At 42.7% G+C, this 23,975-nt stretch overlaps 6 protein-coding genes across 6 annotated transcripts; 2 read left to right on the forward strand and 4 right to left on the reverse strand.

The window, feature by feature from the left end:
• Positions 1-6,279: 6,279 nt before the first annotated feature.
• LOC100775043 (histone H2A type 1-B) lies at positions 6,280-6,791 on the reverse strand. Its single transcript, XM_027409516.2, has one exon. It carries the CDS (start codon positions 6,730-6,732, stop codon positions 6,340-6,342), a length of 393 nt encoding a protein of 130 aa, XP_027265317.1. The 5' UTR covers positions 6,733-6,791; the 3' UTR covers positions 6,280-6,339.
• Positions 6,792-7,006: 215 nt separating this feature from the next.
• Positions 7,007-7,488, forward strand: LOC100761268 (histone H2B type 1-C/E/F/G/I). The gene has a single exon (XM_027409526.2). It carries the CDS (start codon positions 7,064-7,066, stop codon positions 7,442-7,444), a length of 381 nt encoding a protein of 126 aa, XP_027265327.1. The 5' UTR covers positions 7,007-7,063; the 3' UTR covers positions 7,445-7,488.
• Positions 7,489-10,517: 3,029 nt separating this feature from the next.
• Positions 10,518-11,967, reverse strand: LOC100750560 (histone H4). Its single transcript, XM_035442881.1, has one exon. It carries the CDS (start codon positions 11,919-11,921, stop codon positions 11,610-11,612), a length of 312 nt encoding a protein of 103 aa, XP_035298772.1. The 5' UTR covers positions 11,922-11,967; the 3' UTR covers positions 10,518-11,609.
• A 6,365-nt stretch (positions 11,968-18,332) lies between these two features.
• On the reverse strand, positions 18,333-18,841 carry LOC100750854 (histone H2A type 1-B). Its single transcript, XM_027409517.2, has one exon. The coding sequence runs from the start codon at positions 18,778-18,780 to the stop codon at positions 18,388-18,390; it is 393 nt and encodes a 130-aa protein (XP_027265318.1). The 5' UTR covers positions 18,781-18,841; the 3' UTR covers positions 18,333-18,387.
• Positions 18,842-19,055: 214 nt separating this feature from the next.
• LOC100751440 (histone H2B type 1-C/E/F/G/I) lies at positions 19,056-19,537 on the forward strand. Its single transcript, XM_027409527.2, has one exon. The coding sequence runs from the start codon at positions 19,112-19,114 to the stop codon at positions 19,490-19,492; it is 381 nt and encodes a 126-aa protein (XP_027265328.1). The 5' UTR covers positions 19,056-19,111; the 3' UTR covers positions 19,493-19,537.
• A 256-nt stretch (positions 19,538-19,793) lies between these two features.
• Positions 19,794-20,421, reverse strand: LOC100751148 (histone H2B type 1-C/E/F/G/I). The gene has a single exon (XM_027409525.2). The coding sequence runs from the start codon at positions 20,385-20,387 to the stop codon at positions 20,007-20,009; it is 381 nt and encodes a 126-aa protein (XP_027265326.1). The 5' UTR covers positions 20,388-20,421; the 3' UTR covers positions 19,794-20,006.
• Between the last annotated feature and the right edge of the window lie 3,554 nt (positions 20,422-23,975).

Genomic DNA, 23,975 nt, shown 5'->3' on the forward strand with positions numbered 1-23,975 from the left:
CAAATTCAACTAGATGTGATCCCAGTAGTTTGTAGACTGAGGCAGGAGGATCTGGAATTCCAGACAAACCTGGCTTGCTTGGTGAGGTGGTTATGGATGGCTGGGGCTGAATACAACAACCTGGGCAACATAGTGAGACCATGTCGGAAAAACAGTCCCACATCCCTGAGATGAACCTTTAATAAGGAAGTTAAAGACAGAGGGATCTGAAAAAGTATATTTGCAGATAATTTATTGGACAATTAATTAGTCTCTAGTATAAATGCTATAGTCTTGAGATATTAATCGTAGCAGTTTATAAACAACAAATTTAAAGTTCAGTCTCCGCCAGGCATTTGTGGCACATGCCTTTAATCCTGGCACTCGGGAGGCAGAGGCAGGCGGATCTCTGTGAGTTCAGAGCGAGTTCCAGAACAGCCTCCAAAGCGATACAGAGAAAGCCTGCCTCGAAAAACATTTCTACATTCTAAAAAGGGAATCACATTATTCTGTGCTCAGGAAAAAATAGCAAAACAATGCTGCTAATCATCATAGGCTTTAGAAGAGACTCTCAGATGGTACAGACTAATTCGACTGATTAGGAGGTCCTGAAAAGGGCCTTGGATGTTAAACTTTCACTGGAATTAGTAGGAGCCAGTCTTAGCTGCCCAAGCTGAAAAGTGTGCAGCCTTGGCACTTGAGTCCATGGCCCTGTCAGTCTTATGCTTGGAGTGCTAACTATATGTGATAACACCACAGATAACCTCTAGAAACACATTCAGCACCCTTGGGGAAGGGGGGTCTCCTTGTAGATGAGGCTGGAGATAGGCTTGACACTGTTGTCTGGGTCTGGGCAGTGCATGGTGGGCTTGGTGATATTCTTGGATTTTGTTATGTAGGAATTTTACTGGTATTTGAGCCCTTGCCCAGGTCAGATTTGGTGAACAGCAGCAGATAACTGCACCCAAGACATTCAAGTGCTGTGACATCCTACCAAAGAGGCTCCTCAGAGTAAATTAGAATTTCCCATTTATAGCTGCTTTGCACATTAGTGAAAACCAACGTGGTCAGAAGTGGGAGGGGTGGGCTTCAGAAGCAAACAATTTTTGACTCTGAGCCATACCTTAAGGGCTAGAGTAGGAAGAAACAGACTGTGTGGCATGTTCCTGCTCTTATTTTTTTTTTTTTTTAATTTAATTGTACATATGGGTGTTTTGGTTGCATGTATGTTTACCCGTTATACGCAGTTCTGGGTAGAGGCCAAAAGAAGGTGTCAGATTCCCTGGAATGGGGTTATAGAAGTCTGTTAGCCATCATGCTGCTGCTGGGAATTTAACCTTAGTTCTCTGAAAGAGCAGTCAGTGCTCTTAATCCTTGAGCCATCTCTCCAGCCCTTGCTCCTTTTCCTAATTCCCGTCTGCCTTTCAGTGTGTTACAGATTTCTGGTCAGCCCCACTCTGGAACCATTGTACCCAGCAAGCTAATATGTATCTTGAACATTTGATTTGCTTTAAGTTTGTGGGTAAGTGTATGAATTTATAGGTTGGTGTGTGTTTGAAATGCACATCTGAAATTCATGGATCCCTGGTTTCTCTTTGAAAAATCCTTTGAACATGTTTAAAGTGACATGGTTATAGTGTAGTAAAAAAAAAAAAAAAAAAAAAAGAAAGAAAAGAAAGAAACTTGTTGGGCTCTATAGCCTGGCTTCTTAGTAAGTACTCTTAAATATACACACTATGTCAATTTTGTTAGAAAACCAAGGGTAGATCCTAAGCATATATTTGTTTGTCAAGACATGAAGAAATATAGCAGCAAGGACTTCATTAACATTTGAATTCTTCAAATATGGGATGATAGCAAGGAGGACATTACCTGAAATTTTGGAGTCACATATCTTTCCCAAGTGTATTATCTTCAGGAAGAAATTCAAAGCTGAATGTAAACCTCATTGTGAAACCTAGGAGGTTCTTTATTTCCTCCTTTAGCCTTGTGTGGTGGGATTGCAGCCTAAGTCATTATTATTTGTTATTAGATTTACTTTTAGTTTTAAAAGCGTCTCTCTCTCTCTCTCTCTCTCTCTCTCTCTCTCTCTCTCTCTCTCTCTCTCTCTCTCTTTGTGTGTGTGTGTGTGTGTGAGGGTGCCTGTGCGTGTGCACATGAGTGCACACATGTGCATAAAGTTGCCTGTAAAGTCCAGTAACTGGAGTTACTGGCGGTTGTGAACTGGCTGATATGGATTCTAGGATTCAAACTGATCATCTGAAAGAACAATATGTACTCTTAACCACTGAACCATCTTTTCAGCCATCTGAAACCAACTTAAAGGATTCTAAAATTGATTCTTTAAGCAATTGGTGTCACCAAGTTTTTAAGTATCTTTTTATATGTAAACACTCTGTTTCATTGATTAAAGACTGAAGAAATATGTGTGTAAGACCAGAGTTATTTGACAAATAGAGCAAAAGCCACAGAACCATTTGTTTTTGAAAAGTTTAGCAAATGTCAGGACACAGGGAGATAAGAAAGTGAAAGTTAATTAGTTTGGAGTCTGGGAAGAATGATGAATTGCTAAAGTAGATACCAAGGGGTTACACTAAATTCATGAAATTCTTAGAGGAGCAGACACCAAGGCTTGTCTTTCAGGGATCATTTAACTGTGTCACCACACAGACTCAGTGGCTTTAAAGGTTGAGCCCATGTACAATAATAGTAAAAATGGCAGGAATGTGTAGGACAGGGGAGGGGACTACCTCGAAGATTGTGAAGTTGTGGGTACACATGTCGACACTAACCAGATCATGATGTTCCACACTTTGTCTCCACTATGACAATTTATGTTACTATTTTTTTTTTCTTAGTAAAGATGGACAGTTAGGACAAAATAACTCAAGACAGGGGTATGTGGAGGACTCTGTTCTACAGTGTGGAAAAGTTAAGGTCACAGTGGGATTGTAGAGAAATATATTGTTTCATTTTTGTCTTTTCTATTGATACAAGCTTACTTTCTAACTATAACATTTTTAATTGTGTAGCAATGCAAGTTATTTGTGATTAGTGGCACAGACAGCACTTCAAAGATCAGAACTGGGAAGTTGGTTCATCAAGTGCGGGAGCACTTGGTATCTAAATCCAAGGATTTTAGTTTAAACCCATGGAAGCTACATGGTGGAAGAAAGAGACTAGAATCATGCAGATTGTCCTCTGATCATCACAACATGGTCAACTTTTGTGGGTGGGTACAACATTAATACATAAACAAAAATGTAACAATAAGAACTTCAAAGATTATTGGCTTATGTACAATAATTTTGTTCACTCCAGGTTAGCAACATTTTATCTTTGTTTAAAAATTTCTATACAACATTCAGTTTCCCAAAATGGTTTAAGGCCTTCAAAGCTTTTACACCTTTCATTGTGATGTAGAAGAAAGTCAAAGTGATAGAAATGATGCTTAGAGGATTTATTAATAGATTTGCTAATAGATTTGCTTAGGAGAGAGACATGAAGTCACACAAAGTAGAATTTAGCTAAGGGAGCACTGCCTTCAGAATACTGCATCCATAAGTAATATGCGAACCAGGCCTATTAGAGATAAGCAAGTTAGGATACTAGGATGCTAATGTTTGTTCACCAAGATTCCCCCCCATTTAGGTTGCATTCCCATAACACAGGGAAACATTTGCAACCAGCTATTATGTTCATCCTGCAGCTCTAGGGGGCAGTGCAGAATCACAATCACCATTAGGTCCTGACCTGCCTGCTCCTGAGCTCTTGTCAGGAAAAGCATAATTCTGCCAGGTGAGCAAAAAGAAACTGGTTAACAACTATTCAAAAAGAACAACACTAGTGTACTTCAGAAATAATTCTGACAATAAATCTTTGTTGGAAATCTCCCATCTGCCCAAGTGGCCAGGCTTGCAGTCCTCTGTCTGTTTAAATTGTTCAAAGTGCAGTCTGAGGCTGGGACCTAAAAAAATCTAAGGAAAAAAATATGTGGAATGCATAATTTTAAAGTGTACATGTGAGGATCAGGTAGGTAAGGGTGAGGTTCCTATCATCTTATTCTACCTCAGTTTTACCCATTTAAAATAATGAGTGAAAGAATATGCAATTGACTTGATTGAAGGCAAAGAGAGGATTATAAAGCTTCTGGTCTTTTCATGTTGCTTAGTTCTGGAAATTGAACACTAGTACTGGCCCCCCCCCCACCCCAGTTACAATGTCATTGTTTGCATGAGGGAAGGTGGAAAATGCAGACAGGAAAGCTGATTCTTCATCTGATGTGGACATCAGAAAAGGAACTCTGGGTACCATGGAGCAGCTCTAAATTCTGTTGAGAAACATTTGAATCATGGAATTAAGATAATTTCAGATTTCGTTTCCTTCCATTGTCACATGAAAGCATAGTCTAAAAGGTTTGTTAATTTTTTTTTTTTTTTTGTTAAGGTTCCCACATCTATGTATTTAGACTTTTGTTTGAAAGTTCCTGACAATGGGAATGGATTTTTTTCCATTAAAAAGCACAAATATCTTTGTCTCATAGGAAAAAAAAATAAGACAAATATTACAGTATAGCTAGGGCACAAGACAGTAATAATTTTGATGAATATATCTTTGTTTGACCATATTTCAACTCCTCTGCCAATTACACATATATTTGACAACCTATATTCTTTTGAGCTATGTAGAGCTTCCTAGTGATTTTCTTAGTTAGGAATTACATAGTCCAAACTTATGGTTTATGTACTTTGAACTTGCTTTAATTATTTGGATTCCACACCTGGATAATTGTCATAAAGTAAAGGCACAGGTTTGTTTTGTTTTCTTTGACAAACAGTGCATCTTTATTGTGCAGGTGACTGAGGTATACCTGCTAGATTGTAATTCCATTACAAATTGATTTCCTTTGCTTTTCCTAGACTGTGCAAGTGATTACAGTTGTAAAGACTTCAAAGTTTATGAGTCATGAAGCCCATCATTGCCCACTTCTCCCTTTCATAATCCACACATAGAAACCATTCCAGTCACAGCTCTGGTCCTGTCAATACCTTTAACCCTCAGTTGGGCTAGGTGACTCATGCCTGTATTCCCAGAACAAAGTAGGGTTAGCTTGGATTGCTGTGAATTTGAACCTAATTAGGGTTAGAAGGTAAGTTCCAGGGCATCCAGGTCTGTAGTGATACTGTCAATGAATGACTGAATGGATGAATACATTAAAAAAACAAACAAACAAACAAAAAACACAACACATTTCTACATTGAGATTGTAGAGATGGCTCACCAGTTAAGAGCACTTGCTGCTCCTCCAGAGGACCTGAAATGGAAACCAGTACCCAAGTCTACCTGGTAGTTCACAGGAGCATGAAATCCTGACACCAGGGCATCTGAAACCTTCTTCCAGCCTGTGAGGGCACCAAATACATGTGGCACACACACACTGCCCCATAAATATAAGATAAATCAACAATGAGTATTAAAGAAAAAGCAGCACTAGATAGTACTTTGTCATCTCAGAACACACTTTTGAGTCCTTACAATTGTTCAGTCCCAGTGTTTGAATGAGATAAAATTATTCAAGACTGAATAATTAAAACTCTAAGTCCACTTTAGTTTTAATTAATACTGGCTTTGAGTCCTTTATTTTTTTTTAGAACACTACCCGCCCCCCACCCCCGCAAGCCTCCATTGGCTGCATTTGTAGTGGTCCATGACTTTAAGGCCACCGATCCGAGGTAGAGGCAGAAAGATCTTTGTGTGGTGGAAACTAACATGATCTACTCAGTGAGTTCTAGGACAGCCAGAGCTAGTTAATGCCCTGTGTCAAAAAACAAAGCAACACAACAAACTTCCAGCAAAACAAGCAAAAAAACCAAAATACAAACCCTCCAATAGGTTTTTGGCAGGGCTTTCCTCTTTGTCCTTTTATATTTCTGACTTACTTGAATTATCCTGTTCTGTCAAGTCATGAGCATACCCACATATATACCTAAATAACTAATTTCTTGCCGAATTATCACAATTTAAGTGTCTTACAGCAGCCCTCAATACCAATGGTAGAACCGAATGGTACTTTTGTTCTTATGAGCACGCAAAGAAAATGCTGTTTGTGGGTAGTTTGACCAACCTGTGAGAATAACTTCTTCATGGGGATGTTGGAAGAGTATTTTGAAATATTGAATTCCCTTATTGTTGAGATGGTGAGGATTTGGAAGTTTGTGGTTACACTAGAAATTAATTCAACAATCCCAATTTGCCTAAGTCTTGTTCGTAGTATTTCAGCACTTTTTACCGAAAAAAGTAGGTGGCTCTGAAAAGAGCCTTTGTTTCTCATAGCGAAGACCAGTGTGAAAGGCAGTGGTCTTACTTTCCCTTGGCCTTGTGGTGGCTCTCGGTCTTCTTAGGCAGCAGCACCGCCTGGATGTTGGGCAGGACGCCGCCCTGCGCGATGGTCACGCGTCCCAGGAGCTTGTTGAGCTCCTCGTCGTTGCGGATGGCTAGCTGCAGGTGGCGCGGGATGATGCGGGTTTTCTTGTTGTCGCGGGCCGCGTTGCCAGCCAGCTCCAGGATCTCGGCCGTCAGGTACTCCAGCACGGCCGCCAGGTACACCGGGGCGCCGGCGCCCACCCGCTCCGAGTAGTTGCCCTTGCGGAGGAGGCGGTGCACACGGCCGACGGGGAACTGAAGGCCGGCCCGTGAGGAGCGGGTCTTGGCCTTGGCGCGAGCCTTGCCACCCTGCTTGCCGCGTCCAGACATAGCGAAAATGACAGAGAAAGAGAGGAAGGCAGTAGAAAGTTTGGTGAAATTGTCTCTTGAGTGGCAACGAGAAGATACTTATACTGGTAGATGGGAGTGGAAAGGGTGAAGTGTGATTGGTTAACATTAGCTCTCTGGCTGCAGCCAATAACAGAGGCCCCATAATACACCGTCATTTGCATAATGGTGTCACTAGCTGGTTTTCAAATCATAGCCGACTATCCCTGAGTCACTTATTTGCATAGACGGTCTATAAAAGCCCGGCAAGTAGAAGGCTACCACACTTTTGCCTGTTTCCCGTTTGTCTGTTTTTCCCTTTCAGCATCTCAACATGCCTGAGCCCGCCAAGTCTGCGCCCGCCCCGAAGAAGGGCTCCAAGAAGGCGGTGACCAAGGCCCAGAAGAAGGACGGGAAGAAGCGCAAGCGCAGCCGCAAGGAGAGCTACTCGGTGTACGTGTACAAGGTGCTGAAGCAGGTGCACCCCGACACCGGCATCTCCTCCAAGGCCATGGGCATCATGAACTCGTTCGTCAACGACATCTTCGAGCGCATCGCTGGCGAGGCCTCTCGCCTGGCGCATTACAACAAGCGCTCGACCATCACGTCCCGGGAGATCCAGACGGCTGTGCGCCTGCTGCTGCCCGGTGAGCTGGCCAAGCACGCGGTGTCCGAGGGCACCAAGGCTGTGACCAAGTACACCAGCTCCAAGTGAGCGCGCTATCTCAACGCTTTCTTCACCCAAAGGCTCTTTTCAGAGCCACCTAAAGCTTCACAATTAAGAGCTATGCACTTTCTGAGACCACAGTGTTAATATTGACTTTTTGTTACTAAGGAAGTGTCCCCTAAGAGGCCCTCTTGGGTTACTAGAAAACTCCCAAATAGCTTGGCTTCTAAATTTCGGTATTGGAGCAGTAAGCTCGGGACTATTAGTTTAAACCTTCTCATGCTAAGCGAATGTTAGGTGTATACCCTTGGCGTCTCCCGGAGGTGAAACAGGAAGGGACCTCGGCGCGATCGCTTATTTCCGGGCTTTTAAATTATTCCCTGGGAATTTAACACAGTCGGAGTGAAAACTTGGGTTTACCACCACCCGGTTTAGCTAACTTAACATAAGTCCCTCTCTTCTGTCTCCCCATTTCGTCCAGTACGCAAGCTTGTTGGTTCGGTGTTTGTTACCCGGCTCTTGGTGACGCTCAGGTCGCCATTTTATGTGGCGCCACATTGTATAGACACATCTAAGCTCTGCTCAGCTCGGCTTGCTGAAAGCGAAAGTATTCTTGAAGCGCCCGTTCGGGCGTCTACCTCTACAGATTCCTTCCTGACCTGGAGCTTTTGAATCTTAAGACTTTTACATATGAATTGGGTTGTGTGAGAAGCAGCAATATTTCCATTTTAAAAACTTACTTTGCTTTTTTAATTACAGGAAATGGTGAAAGGGGTTTGTTTGTAAAACTAAACGATAAAAAGTAGGCAGCCCTGGAAGCATTTAATTTCCTTCTTCCTGTTCTTAAGCTGCTGGGTATTTTTTAAACACCAAGAAAATTCCCACACCGGTCTCCTGCCTTGTTTGGTAAATAAGACCTGAAAAAAAAAATTCCTAGCATTCAGACACATCTTTATTTACAGTAAAAGCTTCGGAATGTTAGGTGTGGCTCCTTGACGAGCCTCCAGAGTCTGTCGCTTCTAAATTCAGCAATTTTGTAGCTATGCTTCCCAACAGGGAGGGACCCTGACCGAAGGTGAGGAAGAAAGTATGAAGTACGATATCAGGGGGGCTGGGGATGGAACTAAAATCCCAGTTCCACTGAGCTATAGTCCTGCCTCCAGGCTCTTCAAGGTCTGCTTCCCGAGGCTGGGTTAGTACCTTTAGCCCAGCTCCCTAGGCCTCTCTTTAAAAGTTAAGTAAATAAAAAAGATACAAACTATCCATTTTAAAGTAATAAAATTGCATCTTCAATCCAGTAGGCTTCTCAGCAGGTAAAGTTATTAGCCACCAAGCCTGAAGACCTGAATTGTGTCCACTATACCCAAATGGCACTCCAAAAAACACCTAACCTACACAGATATCCCATGCAAGGGAGCACACACAGATAAATGGTTTCTTTTCTTTTCTTTTTTTTTTTCTTTTCTCTACTGTTTTTTTAAAAATTGCAAGTTAACTTTACTCATTGTGACTTTAGAAGTAATCCTGGAACTTCCTGGTGAATTATTTACATGTCAGAGTCCAAAGGTTCAAGGTAATATCTTGTTTGTTTAGCTGTCGTTTCCTTGTGACAAGGTCCCAGTGTTGTAGCCCTGGCTATCCTGGAAAACTAATTTCAAAGTTTCAGCAATCCCCCTGCTTCCCCCCTCTAAACGTGGAATCCTAGGTGGGGCCATCACACTCTTTGGTGTTCTTTCGTTCCTGTTTGTATCGTTTTGTTAGGACAGAGCCTGGAAGTCAGAAGACCCTGTGACCTCAGACTTCCATCTGCCTCTGCTTGCTGAACACTGGGATTAAAGGTGTGCACCTGCATACCTGTTGTAGCCTTCTTTCTTAAAGCATTCCTGATTGAGCCTACTCAGAGCTTTTCATCAACCCCCACTGACTTCAAACCAGAATTGCAATGTCTACAAAGTAGGCCCATCTAGCACTCCATGAAATACAATCTCAGAAGATTTTTCTCAGGTATATATTTTCTTTTCCCACTCTTTGAAATCCCCACCCCATGGCTACCTTTAGTATCTGTTCTTTTCAGATTTTCTCTATGCCTGGCTGGGTTACATAGCAAAATTCTACTAAAAAATAAATAAGGAAAAAAAAAAACAAACAACACAAAAACCAAAAAGCCCACCTTGACTCCAGAGCAGTGAGTATCACCTATTGGGCTTATTGAAGGACACATTGATGATTCCAATACCCAAGCTTCTGATGTCTACTGGGTCTGGGGCCATTTTTTAAAAAAGTTGGCAGGACAGTTAAATCTAGTGAGTTGTGAGCTTGATTATCTGAGTTTCATCCCTGGAACTTCTGTAAAGGCAAGAAATAGACACACACACACACACACACACACACACACACACACACACACACACACAAATTTTTTAAGTTCTTAGGGGACACTGATGTTCCTTCTCTGGTGATATTTTGGAAACATCTGATGTGCAGATCAGACTGGACCATGTGGAATTTTTCTTGAAGGGAAGATGTGAGATCTATATGTCAAACTACGATGTTTATTTTACAGATTAAGAAGTTATAGAAAGCTCCTGATTGGGGAATGAACAAGTTTGAGTTCTTCAGGTTTCCAAGACTGGACTCATTAGAGGGTTTGGTTTGGTTTGGTTTTGAAACAGAATAGCATCTATACCTCATGGGCCTTGAACAGAGGATGGCCTTGAACTTTAGCCTGTATTTTCTACTTTCTGAGTACTGACATTAAAGAATAAGCCCTGCCGGGCGGTGGTAGCACACACCTTTAATCCCAGCACTTGGGAGGCAGAGGCAGGTGGATCTCTGAGTTCGAGACCAGCCTGGTCGACAAGAGCTAGTTCCAGGTCAGCCTCCAAAGCCATAGAGAAACCCTGTCTCGAACAACAACAACAACAACAACAAAAAATAACAACAAAAAAAGGCCTGATCACTCCTGCTTTTATGCAATACCGACAATGGAATCCTGGACCTGGTTAAGCAAACACTGCCTTGAGCATAGTACATTCCCACTACCCACCTCACTGCTTCCATGCCTTTAAGCCCTCCCAGAAACCACTATTGTTAAAATAAAAACACCCATACACATAAAACATTGGAATATACACACATTATATATGTATATATTTTAAGTAACAGTAAAGGCTCATTGTGGGGGATGGAAATTCTGGGACTGCCATTAGGTAGGTAGGTAGTTTCACCATAAGCCATGCTAGAGATACATGGTATTTTTTCCTTTAATGAGATGCTGTACTTTTCAGTCCCGAACACCACTCCCCTAGCATTGTTTCTTCAAACTGAGCAGTCATGAAGCTTTACAGGATCTGTCCACTTCCTGAAACTACACGTTTTCCTTTTTTCTTTTTCTGTCTCTTCTGTGTGCGGGCCAGAACTTAAGTAGGCTTTTCCTGTTACTTTGGACCTGTAATTCCATCACATGCATGCCTGTTGCCTGCTCTGAGGTCAGATCCCCTGGAACTGGAGTTACACAATTGAAAGCCAACATGTGGGTTCTGGGAAATCCAATCTGAGTTCTCTGAGTAACGACTGTCCCATCTCCCCAGCCCTGCCCTTTCTGACTAGCAAAATTGTTAAAAAAAAAAAAATTATATAACAGAAAAAGTTTGTGCTAAAGAAATGGAAAAATCCAGGTTTGCTACCTAAAACCTCTAAGTCCAGCACTTGAGAACCTGGGGGAAAATGGCACAATTTTCACCCAGCTGCTACATAGTCCAGGCTATACAGATTTCGACTGTCTCAGAAACAAAAATCTGATTACAACAAAGGAACGTTATTGTTATAAGACTTCAGACTTAACAGCATCTCTCAAGTTGCTATAATGGACTAAAAAAATTCTTAAAAATTAAGGTAAAAAATCTAAAGGCCACTGCACTAACACACATGTAAACAGTTAGGAATGGTCACAGGCATAAACACTCCGTAGGTGAGGAAGGATCACGACTTACTAAGTAGCCCAACACAAATAACCTAAGAGTATGGTTACCATAGTGAACTAGCTACCAAAGCAACATTCCATAAAACCCAAAATGCCCATGTCCAAAGACGCAGCTCCTAAGACCAAAAGCTCTAATGCCGCCCTAGAGGAAACACGGAGAATACAACCCTTTAAAGTGAAAAGATGGGTGGCCCTGAAAAGGGCCTTTTGGGGGAAAGACACGGTTGAAGCTTAACCGCCGAAGCCGTAGAGCGTACGGCCCTGGCGCTTGAGCGCGTAGACCACATCCATGGCGGTGACAGTCTTGCGCTTCGCGTGCTCCGTGTAGGTGACCGCGTCGCGGATCACGTTCTCCAGGAACACCTTCAGCACCCCGCGGGTCTCTTCGTAAATGAGGCCAGAGATGCGCTTGACTCCACCACGGCGGGCCAGGCGGCGGATGGCGGGCTTGGTGATGCCCTGGATGTTGTCCCGGAGGACTTTGCGGTGGCGCTTAGCGCCGCCTTTTCCAAGACCCTTACCGCCCTTGCCGCGGCCGGACATGTTGCACACTCGTAGCTAGGAGCCCAACACACAGTGATTCGAACAAGGTTGCTTTCTGCCTTTTATAATACTAAGGCGGACCTGTTTGAAAACCTGAATAAAAGGGGCGGAAACCACAGTCAACGCCCGCCCTTCTGTCCTTTGTCCTATGAAAAGGAGGAGACAAGGCGGGGCCTGGGACAACAGCAAAGCTAGTAGTTAAAATTTAACTCATTGTATCACGTACATATGTACAATTCTTTCAGCCTTCAATAAGGACAGTATATGTATTATTAACAAAAAAGTTTGTCCTTTATTGTTGATTTCACTAAATGGGTAGTAATACATTTTTTTTTTTCCAAATCTCGGTGGTTCTCAACCTGTAGGTCGCGACCTCTGGGTAACATCAAAGATTGAAATCACATTCATAACAGCGGCAAAATTACAGTTATGAAGAAACAACAGAAATAATTTTATGGTTGGGGGAGTCACCACAGCATGGGGAACTGTATTAAAAGGTCTCAGCATTAGGAAGGTTTAAGTTTTAAGAACATATGTATTGTTTCAGGTTCGAAGACTGTTTCTACAGATTTAGGTATGCCTATGAAGCCAAGCAGTGTTCTTTAGCATGCAGACTGACCAGGGAAAGTAAAAGCTCAGAGGGTTAAAGGGCCCGGGTTCTAAATGATTAAAAAATGTGCTGTTTATTCAACCCTTCTGCTTCATTTACACATAGAAATCAGGGGATATGTGAATGAAGATAATATGTGTGTGGGAGTGTTCTATTTTTACTTCGCTTTCGCTGAAACTTGGGATTTCCTTCGTGTATATTTTAGTCAACAAACATTACATGCATATTGGAATGAAAATGGTCTTGCTAATAACGATTTATTGAAAATTTGTAAGACTCTGTAAATGAATGCTATTATTTTTGTCCTTCAATTATTCTTACAGGAATTTTGAAGAGAACTAGAAAAACTAAGTTTCAATCTTCCTTGAGCAGACATGAAACCTTATGCAGATTAAATCAATCTGTATCTTTAATAATACAGAGATGTCTCTAAGGACAATGGGCAAATAATCTCTATGTATTAATAGATATTCCTTTTGAATCAGCTTTAAAATTTCTCAATATAGTCGGAGTGCCAGAGACCCAGACCTTATTGCTCCAGGAGATTTTTATTCTTCCACTCTCCTTTGTGAGGCAAGTAAGATTGTTATCCTTGTTTTATAGTTCCTTTTATATGTCTTATGATTATATGGATCTTTTTATTTCTGTTCCATGATAAATAATTCTCTTTCTTCTGTATTGGTACAGAAGAATCAATTTGGTGTCAAAATTGTTTAAATCTACCAAATGTAAGATAGACTATAGGAAATGTCATATTCCTTTATTTTCTCATGAGCAGAATTATACCCAAACAATGTATTATCTACCAAGTCAATACAAAGATATTTCCCAAAGGATCCCACATTTTTGTGACAAGGAACAAAGTGTTGAGCAGATATATATAGCAGCATCAAAAGCAGTGACAATTTACTAAGAGGTAGTATACATACAAGGAAGGAAGCAGACCAGAGCCAAAAGAAGTACAACCCCTCAAAAGGCTTACTAAACAAAGAGGGTGGAGTGTGTGTGTGTGTGTGTGTGTGTGTGTGTGTATCTCATAAATAGCTCTAGGATCATCTACATAGACTAGGCTTAGTCTCTGTTACATACCATTTTACAGCTTCTTACCTTGCATTTCTCATTAGTATCCCAAATCTCCACCAATTGATGTGTTTTTTAGATCACCTTAAGACTTTATAAAGTGCCTCTTCTCCCTCAAGAGTGGCAATGTGGTGATGGACTTAAAAACATTTCACAGGCTGGAGAGATGGCTCAAAGGTTAAGAGCACTGACTTCTCCAGAGATTCTGAGTTCAATTCCTGGAAACCACATGGTGGCTCACAACCCTATATCATGAGATCCTATGTCTTCTTCTGGCATTCAGGGAAACATACAGGCAGAATAGTAAATAAATCTTGAAGGAAAAAAAGAAATTTTCCAAACTTCCTCATTACCAACTTGGGTTTGTTGTTCGGATTTTTTTATATGCTAATTTTTCAGTTTTGGGTCAAGGCTTTCTCAACTCTCTCCGCCCTATCCCCCCTCCCAACACAATCACAATTGATGGGAAACCTAAATAATTAGAGATGAATTTAATAAAAATTCACCAAATGTGACATTGCATCTGGTGGCAAGAGCAACAATGGAAGTCCATTTAATAAAAGATGGCATCATTACTTTTTTCAAAAGAACAGAGGAAAATCCACACGTCTCAGTATGACCATAGAAAATGGAGTGGTAAAGTGTCTGATGGGTAGAGCATATCAGTCTATGGAGTTGCTCCTTACATTAAGAAGACTGTCTTGTACATCCCTCCCATTTCTCTAATTTACTTTCTACTACTGTAATAAGGACTATGATTAAAAGCAACTGAGATTTATTTCCGGTTACAACTCTCAGGTCACACTCCATCACTGGGTTAGTCAGGTCAATAATACAAGACAGGAATACAGAGACAGAAATAGAAGCAGATACAAATAAGTGTTGCTTACTGACTTGCTTCCCATGGTTCACTCAGCCCATTTTGATATACAACCCCAGACCACCTGCTGAATGGTGGCACTGCCCACAGTGAGCTATAACCCACCGCATCAATCATCAGTCACAAAAATGGCCTACAGGCCAATGTGTTAGAAGCACTTTCTCAACTGAGGTTCGTCTTGCCAGATAACTATAGTTTACATCAGTTGACAGAAAACTAACCAGGACACTATCTGTCCTGTGCTTCCCTTGCCCACGAAGCTCCCATTATCTTCCAACTCTCATCATCTTCCAGGTCTAAGTCATTTCCTAGAACATAGAATCCATCAAGCATCCTTCACGAACCAAATATTGTTGTACCCAGATTTTGGAACCCCAAAAGAACTCGCCAACAAGGAGACGACTCACCGATTACAGGGACAAAGTTTTTTTGATTGACTGAAGAATATGAGCTGCAGCAAGAACCCCATCCGTCCAGGAACAAATGGAGTACCTGCTTTCAAGTGAGGGGTGTTTTTATAAGGGGTAATTGTAGGGCTGGAAGCCCCAAGATTACAAAACTTTCATGGTTACACAGGACAGGACAAAGATTGTATGCTTCAGACAAGGTGCAATTAAGCAGGATGCTGCAGAGGAAATGAGTTTGTCTCCTGGGCTGGGATCAAACTCTGGTCCTCGGGTGTGTGTAAGAGCTCGTACCCACTGAGCTGTCTCAACAGCTCTTTTTCTTTCATCTTAAGGAGTTCTGCACCAGACTTTCCCTTCCAGGTTGAATTTTAGCAACAGAAATGCAATGAAATAGGTTCTTTTCTGCCTTATGGCATGTATTCTTTTTATCTTCTCATTTTTATGTGATCTGCTGTCACCGAGTCTTTCTGTGCCACTGTCACTAACATGGGTATCATCATGATATCAATAGATTCTCAATCTACAATGTGAATAAATGTTAAATGTCTGAGGCATCATCTTCTTCTAGATTTCCCTGGGAGAATATTTGATTAAAAGGAGCATCACTAATTAATTGTTCACTGGTTGGTGTCAGTATTTGTCCATCTTCCAATACCACAGTAATGGTACAGCTGGATGGATTTATGGTAATATGAGAACCAGTCCCAGAAAGTATCCTCCAGAACGTCCTGTTCCTGTGCGGCCTACCACTGTAATATCTCACCTGGCCATAGTCCCAGCCAACAGATGGTGTGGTGCAACATCCAAAACTATGGCTGACCATGAAGACACATTGTGCTGGTGTCTTATAGAACCATTTAAATTGTTTTAAAGTTTTTATTTTGTTTGTTGTTCTATTTTAATGACTAGTTTTGATATACAACACAAATGAATGCATTATTTGATGATTTAGATGGGATCAAAGACAAGTGTGAGACCCTGGCTCCTTAGACTTTATTTCAAATAGTTTCCACATCACATTTTGTCAGACAGGCACTTATAACTGTTTCAAAATAAGAATTTTTTTTAAAAAGCTTAATGGGTGAGGAATATCATATCACCTACTGTCATCATCTGTTGCTCAAGAGAATATGGAGCATAAACCATATTGCGTTCCCCATAAGCGCATTATTTTCCTTTTTGGTGAAGTGTGCTGAGGTTTATGATTTATTGTAGATCCAGTTCTGGCCTGGAATTCTCCATTTTCCTGCTTCTACCTCCAAAGTACTTAGATTACAGGCAGCTGAAATGATGCCTGGCCACACTTTCTTGATTAAACATAAAATGAAGTACTGAATAGATACAAAAATGTTATAGATTCTAAATATATGTTTATGTTCACATGTTCCATGATCCTATGACTTGGGCACTTGGCCAAAATTTATCTTCCCTATGTGAAGATGGCCAAGATGCACAGCCAAATACTTATTCCCTCACATATAATCAATTTAAAAGGAGTCATTTTATTAAGTCCATATTAGAAAAAAATCCATTTTCTTTCCTTCTTCATGCCTTCCCCAAATCTCCCTAAATAAGTTAATGCAAACAGTCCCAGCTACCCGCTGACGATAACTGTTCATTGCATTTCTAGTTTTCCTACCAGAAAATAAAAACCACTTTCAACTCCAAAGTAAATTCAACCTCCAGCCAACAAAAAGCCACTATAAAGATTGTTCTTGTCCAATAGAATTTTCATTTCAGAAAGTACTGGGTATCTGTTACTGTAATGATTGTGGGGCATTAGTGAAAAATCTTGTGCTTTTTTTTTTTCCAGACAGCGTTTCTCTGTGTAGCTTTGGAGCCTATCCTGGCGCTCCATCTGGAGACCAGGCTGGGCTCTAACTCAGAGAGATGCGCCTGCCTCTGCCTCCCGAGTGCTGGGATTAAAGGCGTGCGCCACCAACGCCCGGCCAAAATCTTGCTTTTTAAAATAGGAAGCAGGACCTGTTCCTCCATCCCATGGCTGGCAGATATCCAAACGGTATACACTCTTTTGCAGAAAGTGTGGGTGGCTCTGAAAAGAGCCTTTGGGTTCAGCTTTGCGCTCACTAGCTTTTAGGCCCTCTCCCCGCGAATGCGGCGGGCCAGCTGGATGTCCTTGGGCATGATGGTGACTCGCTTGGCGTGGATGGCACACAGGTTGGTGTCCTCAAACAGACCCACCAGGTAGGCCTCACAGGCCTCCTGCAGCGCCATGACGGCCGAGCTCTGGAAGCGCAGGTCGGTCTTGAAGTCCTGAGCGATCTCGCGCACCAGGCGCTGGAACGGCAGCTTGCGGATCAGCAGCTCGGTGGACTTCTGGTAGCGCCGGATCTCGCGCAGAGCCACGGTGCCGGGCCGGTAGCGGTGAGGCTTCTTCACGCCGCCAGTGGCCGGGGCGCTCTTGCGGGCAGCCTTGGTGGCCAGCTGCTTGCGCGGGGCCTTGCCGCCGGTGGACTTGCGAGCGGTCTGCTTAGTACGAGCCATAACGAAGAAACAGCAACAGGAATTGCCGGCAAAGAAAGCCTAGAGGGTTGTTGCCGGAGTACATGTATATAAAGCGAGCGAGCCCCGCTCTCATTGGACCACACAGGAATATTACCCCTGAGATGGTATTGGTAGATTTGTTCATACAGCTCTCTCGGACCCGCCCCATTAATTTGAATATTTTCCTTTGTTCTGGTTTTCCACTTTAATGCTGTTTTTACAGCTTTCACCAAAGAAATGTACTGTCCAGTTTCCTACGACATCATTATTACTTATTAGAAAGACATAGGCTGTTTGCTTGCTAACGTTTTTTAAATTGTGTGACAGAAACCAAATTTTTCAATGGTACCGGCTATACTCCATTGATCAAGAAATTCGATGTTTTTTTCTTCTACAGAAAGGGGCGAAAAGAGATTTCAAAAGCCTAACTTTCTTAAACTTTGAAGGGTTTCTCATTGAGGGCTTGTTTTCAACTCAACATGAGCATTAACAGTGAAGCTCTTTTTCAAACCAGATGTTAAGTTGGACAAATAAGCACTTTCCCCTAAACCATTAAGTGGAAAGATTCCAAACTTGTATAAACTGCGGAGGGCAAGGAAAAAATCTAGACCTAAACGAAAATTGTTTTTAATAACCAGTCCTAGTTCGACATTGCAAAGAGCAGCTTGACTTCATAAATGTCGTTTTATAGTGTTAGCACAAAGGGCAATCTTAGTGTTCCTCCAGAATGAAAACAGCCCAGGAAAGTAGCCACCAAACTTACAGAACTTTGAAGGAACATTAGCAGGATACTGATATTACATGCTGCTTCGTGTCGAGATCTGACTATATGTCCTAAATCAGTTAAAACTCTTCTCCGCTAAGAGATGGTCCTAACTGTGGGCAGAGAATAACTACCAAGAAAGCTCCTTTTATGAGAAAGTAGGTGGCTCTGAAAAGAGCCTTTGTTTTTCATAGCGAAGTCCAGTGTGAAAGGCAGTGGTTTTACTTTCCCTTGGCCTTGTGGTGGCTCTCGGTCTTCTTGGGCAGCAGCACCGCCTGGATGTTGGGCAGGACGCCGCCCTGCGCGATGGTCACGCGTCCCAGGAGCTTGTTGAGCTCCTCGTCGTTGCGGATGGCCAGCTGCAGGTGGCGCGGGATGATGCGGGTCTTCTTGTTGTCGCGGGCCGCGTTGCCAGCCAGCTCCAGGATCTCGGCCGTCAGGTACTCCAGCACGGCCGCCAGGTACACCGGGGCGCCGGCGCCCACCCGCTCCGAGTAGTTGCCCTTGCGGAGCAGACGGTGCACACGGCCGACGGGGAACTGAAGGCCGGCCCGTGAGGAGCGGGTCTTGGCCTTGGCGCGAGCCTTGCCACCCTGCTTGCCGCGTCCAGACATAGTGAAAATGACAGGGAAAGAGAGGAAGGCAATGGAAAGTTTGGCGAAACTGTCTTTTGAAGGGCAACCAGAAGATACTTATACTGGTGGATGGGAGAGGAAAGGGTGAAGTGTGATTGGTTAACATTAGCTCTCTGGCTGCAGCCAATAACAGAGGCCCCATAATACACCGTCATTTGCATAATGGTGTCACTAGCTGGTTTTCAAATCATAGCCGACTATCCCTGAATCACTTATTTGCATAGACGGTCTATAAAAGCCCGGCAAGTAGAAAGCTTCCACACTTTTGCCTGTTTTCCGTCTGTGTGTTTTTCCGTTTCAGCATCTCAACATGCCTGAGCCCGCCAAGTCTGCGCCCGCCCCGAAAAAGGGCTCCAAGAAGGCCGTGACCAAGGCCCAGAAGAAGGACGGGAAGAAGCGCAAGCGCAGCCGCAAGGAGAGCTACTCGGTGTACGTGTACAAGGTGCTGAAGCAGGTTCACCCCGACACCGGCATCTCCTCCAAGGCCATGGGCATCATGAACTCGTTCGTCAACGACATCTTCGAGCGCATCGCGGGCGAGGCTTCTCGCCTGGCGCATTACAACAAGCGCTCGACCATCACGTCCCGGGAGATCCAGACGGCCGTGCGCCTGCTGCTGCCCGGGGAGCTGGCCAAGCACGCGGTGTCCGAGGGCACCAAGGCCGTCACCAAGTACACCAGCTCCAAGTGAGCGCGCCAACCTCACTCTTGGCCCAAAGGCTCTTTTCAGAGCCACCCACCTCTTCAGATAGGAGAGCTGTGCTAATTTCCTGCCTATTTTGATCCTTTAATGTCGACCAAGCCCTTGTGAGGCAGAGGCAGGCGTGGTCTGCAAGAACTAGTTCCAGGACAGCCTCCAAAGCCATAGAGGAACTGAAAACAAAACTGGGATGCAAGGGTAACCAATCCGCATATAGGCAACTTGATTAGGTTGGGATAAAGTTGGGGCAGAGCAACCCGTTTTCCTTGTTTCTTTGTCCTCTCCTTGGTGCTAGGTCCTCGAACTGCTTTATTCTCAGATTACCCTTGTCCTATGGCAGATTGTAAGTGACTCGGGTATATTCAGTTAGGGAAGAAGTAACGTTGCTTCCTCATTGCTTCTGCTGCCTAGATTTAAAACAATACAGTGCTACACCACCGTCTTTTGATTGAGAAGGTGAGTGGCTCTGAAAAGAGCCTTTGGGTCAAGAGTGAGGTTGGCGCGCTCACTTGGAGCTGGTGTACTTGGTGACGGCCTTGGTGCCCTCGGACACCGCGTGCTTGGCCAGCTCCCCGGGCAGCAGCAGGCGCACGGCCGTCTGGATCTCCCGGGACGTGATGGTCGAGCGCTTGTTGTAATGCGCCAGGCGAGAAGCCTCGCCCGCGATGCGCTCGAAGATGTCGTTGACGAACGAGTTCATGATGCCCATGGCCTTGGAGGAGATGCCGGTGTCGGGGTGAACCTGCTTCAGCACCTTGTACACGTACACCGAGTAGCTCTCCTTGCGGCTGCGCTTGCGCTTCTTGCCGTCCTTCTTCTGGGCCTTGGTCACGGCCTTCTTGGAGCCCTTCTTCGGGGCGGGAGCCGACTTCGCGGGCTCAGGCATCTTCTGATCTCTTTCTCTGCAAGGCAAAGAAACTAAAATGCAGGTACATGTCTGTATATTTGTAGGCAGTTGTATGCAGATTAAGACTTACTTCTGCCCTCTCTGATTGGTTACAGGTCTACTCTCCCATTGGTTAAACCCGAATTTTGTAATAACTTTTCGTGCGATTATCCTTAACTCTCCTTGAATCAGATTCATTTCCTTCTAAACGTTTTAGGTTACATCGTTTGGTTTTTAAAGCAGAATTTTCTCTGTTTTGAAATTATAGAAGTTAAACCTCGCTAACAATTCAAACCCAAACCGTTGAGCAATTCCTGTAAAAACTGCATTTTTACAATTCAAACCAAGATTGAGTCCAGTGAAAGGGAAAAGAAGAGATCTGGCTCAGACTTCCCAGGGTTGCCAAGGCAGTGCAGTCTAGTATCTAGGAAGCAAAGCTCAGAGTGAAAATTAACATCAGAGAGTAAATTTTAAATAAGACATCCTGTTGAAAAATAATAAATTAAAAGTTTAGAGGAATTAGAAGATTATTTGTCAGGAGGAGTTGAACAGAATGGAATCATCAAGATTAACAAAAGAAGCTAGATTGCAGAGGAAGGGTGGGAAACAGCAGGCGCCAAAAAAAAAAAAAAAAAAAAAACCGGCGAAATGCCAAATAAAAACGCGGTTATATCCTAAGTGGGAACTTTTCTTTAGCGTTTCAGCCCACTGAAAGGTGATTTTCCTTTATAATCTGTCCCTATTTATTTTCAAAATCGAGAGCCCGGTGTAGTCCTTTCCCTTGAGACATGAGTCTGGGAATTGGTGTCCTCTGAACTCTGGGGTGTTGCTCAGCTGGGCCTACATAGAGAGCTCCAGGGTAGCCAGGGCTACAAAGAGAGACTCTTATGGAAAAAGCAAAGCAAAGCAAAGCAAAAACCAAAAAACAAAACAACAAAAAGAACAACAAAACCAAAACAAACAAACAAACAAAAAACCCTGAAAATGGTAAATCAGTAAATTCTTCCTTCCATTTCCTTGCCCTCTCTCTTGCCCGACTTCTTAGCCAATTCACTAACGTTTCTTCTAAACCCCACTGACCTGTTCTATACCATCTGTCCGTGTTTTCATGCACATCCCAAGGCAGTGGAGAAAGGGGAAATTGTTGGCCATGGTGGAAAAAATGGAGCCTCTGGAGTCTAGTGAAGCCTCTTACCTGCTGACAGTCAAAAAATAAATGAGTATTAAAAATAAATTCCAACATATTTGTTGGCGAATGTGTGCTAGAGACAATCATTTCTTTTAAACAGAGTTTTCAAAGTAGAATTTTAAAATAACAATCATGCTTAAGGCCTGAGCCTGTAATACTTTCAAGTATGGCATTCCCCTTTTTACATAATATCTTCTGGGAATTTCACAAAGAATCTTAGCCTTTTGTTTGCAGTAAAAGATTCTTAAATTGCTTTGCAACCCTGGTGGCCTAGGCTTTTACCTTATCAGCTGTGAACATCCATCCTGGCATCAGCAACTATTTTTAAAGATGATAGATTGCCATTGGGATTTGTGAGCTTGGTGTTTTGTTTTTGGCAGGCTCTCACTATGCCCCCTATCCCTTATCCCAGGCTGGTCCAGAACTCACTGGATAGTTGAAGTTGACCTTAATAGACTGACAATCCTGCCTCAGCTGCCCAAATTCTTAGAAAATGGGAATAATCCAACATGCAGGGTTGACCCATCTCTGATTTAAAAAAAAAAATTGCTAAAAACTTTCAAATCCCTTCACTTTTATGTCTGGTTGAACAAAATTGGGGATTACACATAGGTACTGAAGACAATGATTTAAGGAATTTAAATAGTGAGACCTACCCACCAGTGCTGAAAATTTTTATCCCTGACTGATTGAAGGTACTAGTAGTTATTTGTTTTATGTAAGGCTTAATATAGCCCACGTGGACTAAAACTCACTCAGTAGTCGAGAGTGACCTTGAACTTCTGAACATTTTGCCTCCATCTATAGATAGTCAAAGTTCCTTAGTCATTGCACAGCATTTGCCCATTTAATAAATACTAAAACAAAACAAAACGAAAATCCAAAACCAACCAACCAAACAAACCCCTCCTAAAACACAAAAGCAAAAGCATTATAGGTGTTGGAGAAACAAATTAAAATAGAATAGTTTGTGAATTCACATTCAGAGATATACTAGAGGTGTTAAGTTCACCTAGGTGTGACTAAGCTATTGCAAAAATGAATTTCAAAATAGCACTTAAAGACTTTAAGTTAATTACTTTTTTAAGATATGGTATCAGTGTATTTCCTTGGCTAGCCTGGAACTTGCTAGGTAGTCCAGACTGGCCTTGAACTCCAGCAGTCCTGGAGTTCCTGGGGGCTGGGATGATAGGTATGCCTTACCTAGCACTCTATTAGCAAGATTTTGCTTTTGTGTTTTCTGTCAAAGGTGGCTAGTCTACCAAGGGCCTATATTCCCAAAGTCTCCAAATCACTCCTTAGTCTTCTCTACCTGGTAAATCTTTTGTTTATACAAAGGCCCTGCTTCATTCCTGAAATTTCTTGTCCCAAGGAAGACTGCCTTATGAGTTAGCCAATTATGACATCTCCTATCAGTGGGAAGATGCACAGTCACCACTTGTTTTGTTTTTTTTTTGAGACAGGGTTTCTCTGTGTAGCTTTGGAGGCTGTCCTGGAACTGGCTCTTGTAGACCAGGCTGGTCTCGAACTCACAGAGATCCACTTGCCTCTGCCTCCGGAGTGCTGGGATTAAAGGCATGTACCACCAAAGCCCGGCCACCACCTGTATTAAAATAAAACACAGGTGGTGTTTATTTCTAAGTGAATTTACTGCCACAGTGTGCTAAAGCTAGCCTGGCTGGGATTCTGACACCTCTTTTCTGTTGTTGTTTTTCCAAGACAGGGTTTCTCTGTGTAGCCCTGGCAGTTCTGAAACTCACTCTGTAGACCAGGTTGGCTTATACTCAGAGATCTGCCTGTCTCTGCCAGAGTGCTGTGATTAAAAGCATGAGCAACCACACCCGGCTACCTGATACCACTTCTTTCACAGACAAGTTGCCTTTTCAAGTTAGTTTTACATTGTTTGGTATCTCTTTGGGGGTCCCTGAGGATGTTCTTTCCAACAACTGTAGCCCTGGAGTAACAGATACCTAAGTAAATTTGATGGAGTTGGATAACTAAGTATCTAGATGCAATTTTGGAGTGTGTACTGATTTTAAATTTATAGAATCTATGTACAGATCAACTACCTCACATTTTAATTTGCTAATCAGTTGAGATGTGCTCTGTCTACATTACACATCAACTCTCAAGGATTTATTATTAAAAAGGAAATAAAGGATTTTATGAATAGTTTTTATAGTAATTACATGTTGAAATGATAACATTTTAACTATATTTGGTTAAGTAAAGCACACTAAATTTAATCCCTTGTTGCTATGCAGACCTCCTCTAAAGTTTTCATCCAGTGCAAGCCTAAACTCAAGGGCAAGCTGATTCAGTTAATCCTCTCCTTGACATTCAGGTGTCTCTGCAGGAAACTGCATTGTAGGATAGCAAGGAGGAAAATGCCTTTAGCT

Source organism: Cricetulus griseus, chromosome 3, assembly GCF_003668045.3.
Source record: "Cricetulus griseus strain 17A/GY chromosome 3, alternate assembly CriGri-PICRH-1.0, whole genome shotgun sequence".
NCBI lineage: Eukaryota > Metazoa > Chordata > Mammalia > Rodentia > Cricetidae > Cricetulus > Cricetulus griseus.

What these genes read in the sequence shown, in the direction of transcription:
- LOC100750854 (XM_027409517.2), bottom strand. Translation starts at nt 18,780, where the DNA reads ATGTCTGGACGCGGCAAGCAGGGTGGCAAGGCTCGCGCCAAGGCCAAG.
- LOC100751440 (XM_027409527.2), top strand. Translation starts at nt 19,112, where the DNA reads ATGCCTGAGCCCGCCAAGTCTGCGCCCGCCCCGAAAAAGGGCTCCAAG.
- LOC100761268 (XM_027409526.2), top strand. Translation starts at nt 7,064, where the DNA reads ATGCCTGAGCCCGCCAAGTCTGCGCCCGCCCCGAAGAAGGGCTCCAAG.
- LOC100775043 (XM_027409516.2), bottom strand. Translation starts at nt 6,732, where the DNA reads ATGTCTGGACGCGGCAAGCAGGGTGGCAAGGCTCGCGCCAAGGCCAAG.
- LOC100750560 (XM_035442881.1), bottom strand. Translation starts at nt 11,921, where the DNA reads ATGTCCGGCCGCGGCAAGGGCGGTAAGGGTCTTGGAAAAGGCGGCGCT.
- LOC100751148 (XM_027409525.2), bottom strand. Translation starts at nt 20,387, where the DNA reads ATGCCTGAGCCCGCGAAGTCGGCTCCCGCCCCGAAGAAGGGCTCCAAG.